Here is a 2504-nt window from a genome sequence, read left to right as displayed (position 1 = left end):
CCAAATGTCCCCAAACCATCCCCAAATGTCCCCAAACCATCCCCAAACTGTCTCCAAACCATCCTCAGCTCTCCTGAAACTGCCCCTAAATGTCCCCAAACATCCCCAAACCGCCCCCAAATGTCCCCAAATGTCCCCAAGCATCCCCAAACCATCCCCAAAGGTCCTGAAACTGTCCCCAAATGTCCCCAAATGTTCCCAAACCATCCTTAGCTCTCCCCAAACCATCCCCAAATGTCCCCAAACGTCCCCAAACATTCCCAAATGTCCCCAAACCATCCCAAGCCATCCCCAAACCATCCCCAAACATCCTCAAACCATCCCCAAAGGTCCTCAAACCATCCCCAAACATCCCCAAATGTCCCCAAACGCCCCCCAAACGTCCTCAAAATGTCCCCAAATGTCCCCAAACCATCCTCAGCTCTTCCCAAATGTCCCTAAACTGCCCCCAAACATCCCCAAACTGCCCCCCAAACATCCCCAAATGCCCCCAAACTGTCCCCAAACATCCCCAAACCGTCCCCAAATGTCCCCAAACCTCCCCAAATATCCTTAAAATGTCCCCAAACCGTCTCCAAATATCCCTAAAATGTCCCCAAACCGTCTCCAAATGTCCTCAAATACCCCAAACCATCCCTAAACCATCCCCAGCTCTCACCAAACATCCCCAAACTGCCCCCAAATGTCCCCAAGTGTCCCGAAAATGTCCCTAAACCGTCCCCAAATGTCCTCAAAAGTCCCCAAACCATCCCCAAACATCCCTAAACTGTCCCCAAACATCCCCAAACCATCCCCAAACGTCCCCAAATGCCCCCAAACATCCCTAAACTGTTCCCAAATGTCCCCAAACTGCCCCCAAACCTCCCCAAATCTCCCCAAACATCCTCAAACTGTCCCCAAACCGTCCTCAAACGTCCCCAAACCATCCCCAAACCATCCCCAAACGTCCCCAAACCATCCCCAAATGTCCCCAAACTGTCCCCAAACCTTCTTCCCCCCCTCTCTCTCTTCCAGGTGGAGCACCGGGCTCTGCCGGGCCCCACCTCCCTGAGCCTCCCCGGGTGTCCCAACCCCGTCACCTTCGGCCTCCTCGTCACCTTCGCCTACCCCGTGGAGGGGGACGACGGTGGGGACACTTTTGGGGGGCTTTGGGGACACTTTTTGGGGTCACAGGGACAATTTGGGGGGCTGTGGGGACACTCTGGGGACCCCGAGGTCACCCAGGGCCACCCCCCGGGACGTCCGTCCCGGGGGGTGGCCCTGGGTGGCCTCGGGGTCCCCCCTCACTTTGTTGTCCCCAAAATGTCCCCAAAATGACCCTAAATGTCCCCAAAATGTTCCCCCCCCCAGGGCTGGAGGTCCCCGTGGCCACCACCCGCCCCGAGACCCTGTTTGGGGACGTGGCCGTGGCCGTTCACCCGCGGGACCCCCGGTACCAGGTCAGGGGGTGGGGCTAAGGGGAGGGGGGCGTGGCCTGGGGTGGGTGTGGTTTGTGGGGGTGTGGTTTAGTGGGTGTGGTTTATAGGGGTGTGACGCTGAGGGGTGTGGCCTGAGTGGGTGTGGTTTATAGGGGTGTGGTTTAGTGGGTGTGGTCTATAGGAGTGTGGTTTATAGGGGTGTGGCAGTGATGGGTGTGGCCTAAGGGGGTGTGGTTTATAGGGGTGTGGCCTGGGTGGGGGTGGTTTATAGGGGTGTGGTTTATAGGGGTGTGGCCTGAGCAGGTGTGGTTTATAGGGGTGTGGTTTATAGGGGTGTGATGCTGAGGGGTGTGGCCTAAGTGGGTGTGGTTTATGGGGTGTGGCCTGAATGGGTGTGGTCTATAAAGGTGTGGCCTAAGTGGGTGTGGTTTATAGGGGTGTGGTTTAGTGGGTGTGGTCTGTAGGGGTGTGGCTTAGTGGGCGTGGCACTGAGGGGGTGTGGCTTAGGGGGTGGAGCTTGAACGGTGTGTTCTCAAAGGGGCGGGGCTTAAATGGGTGTGGCCCGGAAGGGGAGGGGCTGGAGGAAAGGGAAAGGGGTGAGGTGGGTGTGGCTTAAGGGATGGGGCGTGGCTTGTGGGAGGAGCAGGGTTTGTGGCAAAAGGGGCGTGGCTTGCAGCTTGTTTTGCGTGTTGGGTGTGGCTTCATGTAAGGGGCGTGGCTTGTGAGGCTCTGGGGGTGTGGCCAATTGAAGGGGCGGGGCCTTTTTGGTCTGGAGACTCGCCGCGATTGGTCGGTGTTGGCTCCACCCCCGAGAGGGGCGGGGCTTCTCCAGAGCCGCCTCTTAAAGGGCCGGCACGCGGTGGGCGGGGCCTGGGAGGGGTTTACGTTGTGGGGGCGTGGTTAAAACGTGGCCCCGCCCCCTCCCAGCACCTCCACGGGCGCCGCCTCCGACACCCCTTCAGTGGGAGGGTCCTGCCCCTGATCACAGACCCCAGTGTGGACCCCGACACTGGAACTGGTACTGGGGGATTGGGAGAGGGACTGGGGGGGACTGGGAAAGGAGCTCGGGGGGACTGGGAGGGACTG

The 2504-nt window shown here is 59.1% G+C and overlaps 1 protein-coding gene across 1 annotated transcript in view; it reads left to right on the top strand.

Annotated features, from left to right (window-relative positions):
- Window positions 1-2504, top strand: part of LOC113981452 (valine--tRNA ligase, mitochondrial-like) — a gene marked incomplete at its 3' end in the record, with an annotated part of 5365 nt that overhangs the window by 1854 nt on the left and 1007 nt on the right. The window contains exons 4-6 of the mRNA XM_027708849.1: window positions 1015-1126; window positions 1351-1439; window positions 2346-2436. Of these exons, the coding sequence (XP_027564650.1) occupies window positions 1015-1126; window positions 1351-1439; window positions 2346-2436 (292 nt within the window). The remainder of the gene's footprint in view (window positions 1-1014; window positions 1127-1350; window positions 1440-2345; window positions 2437-2504) is intronic.

Source organism: Neopelma chrysocephalum, unplaced genomic scaffold (genome assembly GCF_003984885.1).
Source record: "Neopelma chrysocephalum unplaced genomic scaffold, ASM398488v2 Primary Assembly neopelma1_96549, whole genome shotgun sequence".
Taxonomy (NCBI): Eukaryota; Metazoa; Chordata; class Aves; order Passeriformes; family Pipridae; genus Neopelma; species Neopelma chrysocephalum.
Note: the sequence above shows the minus strand (reverse complement) of the source record. Positions and strands in the feature narration are given on the sequence as shown.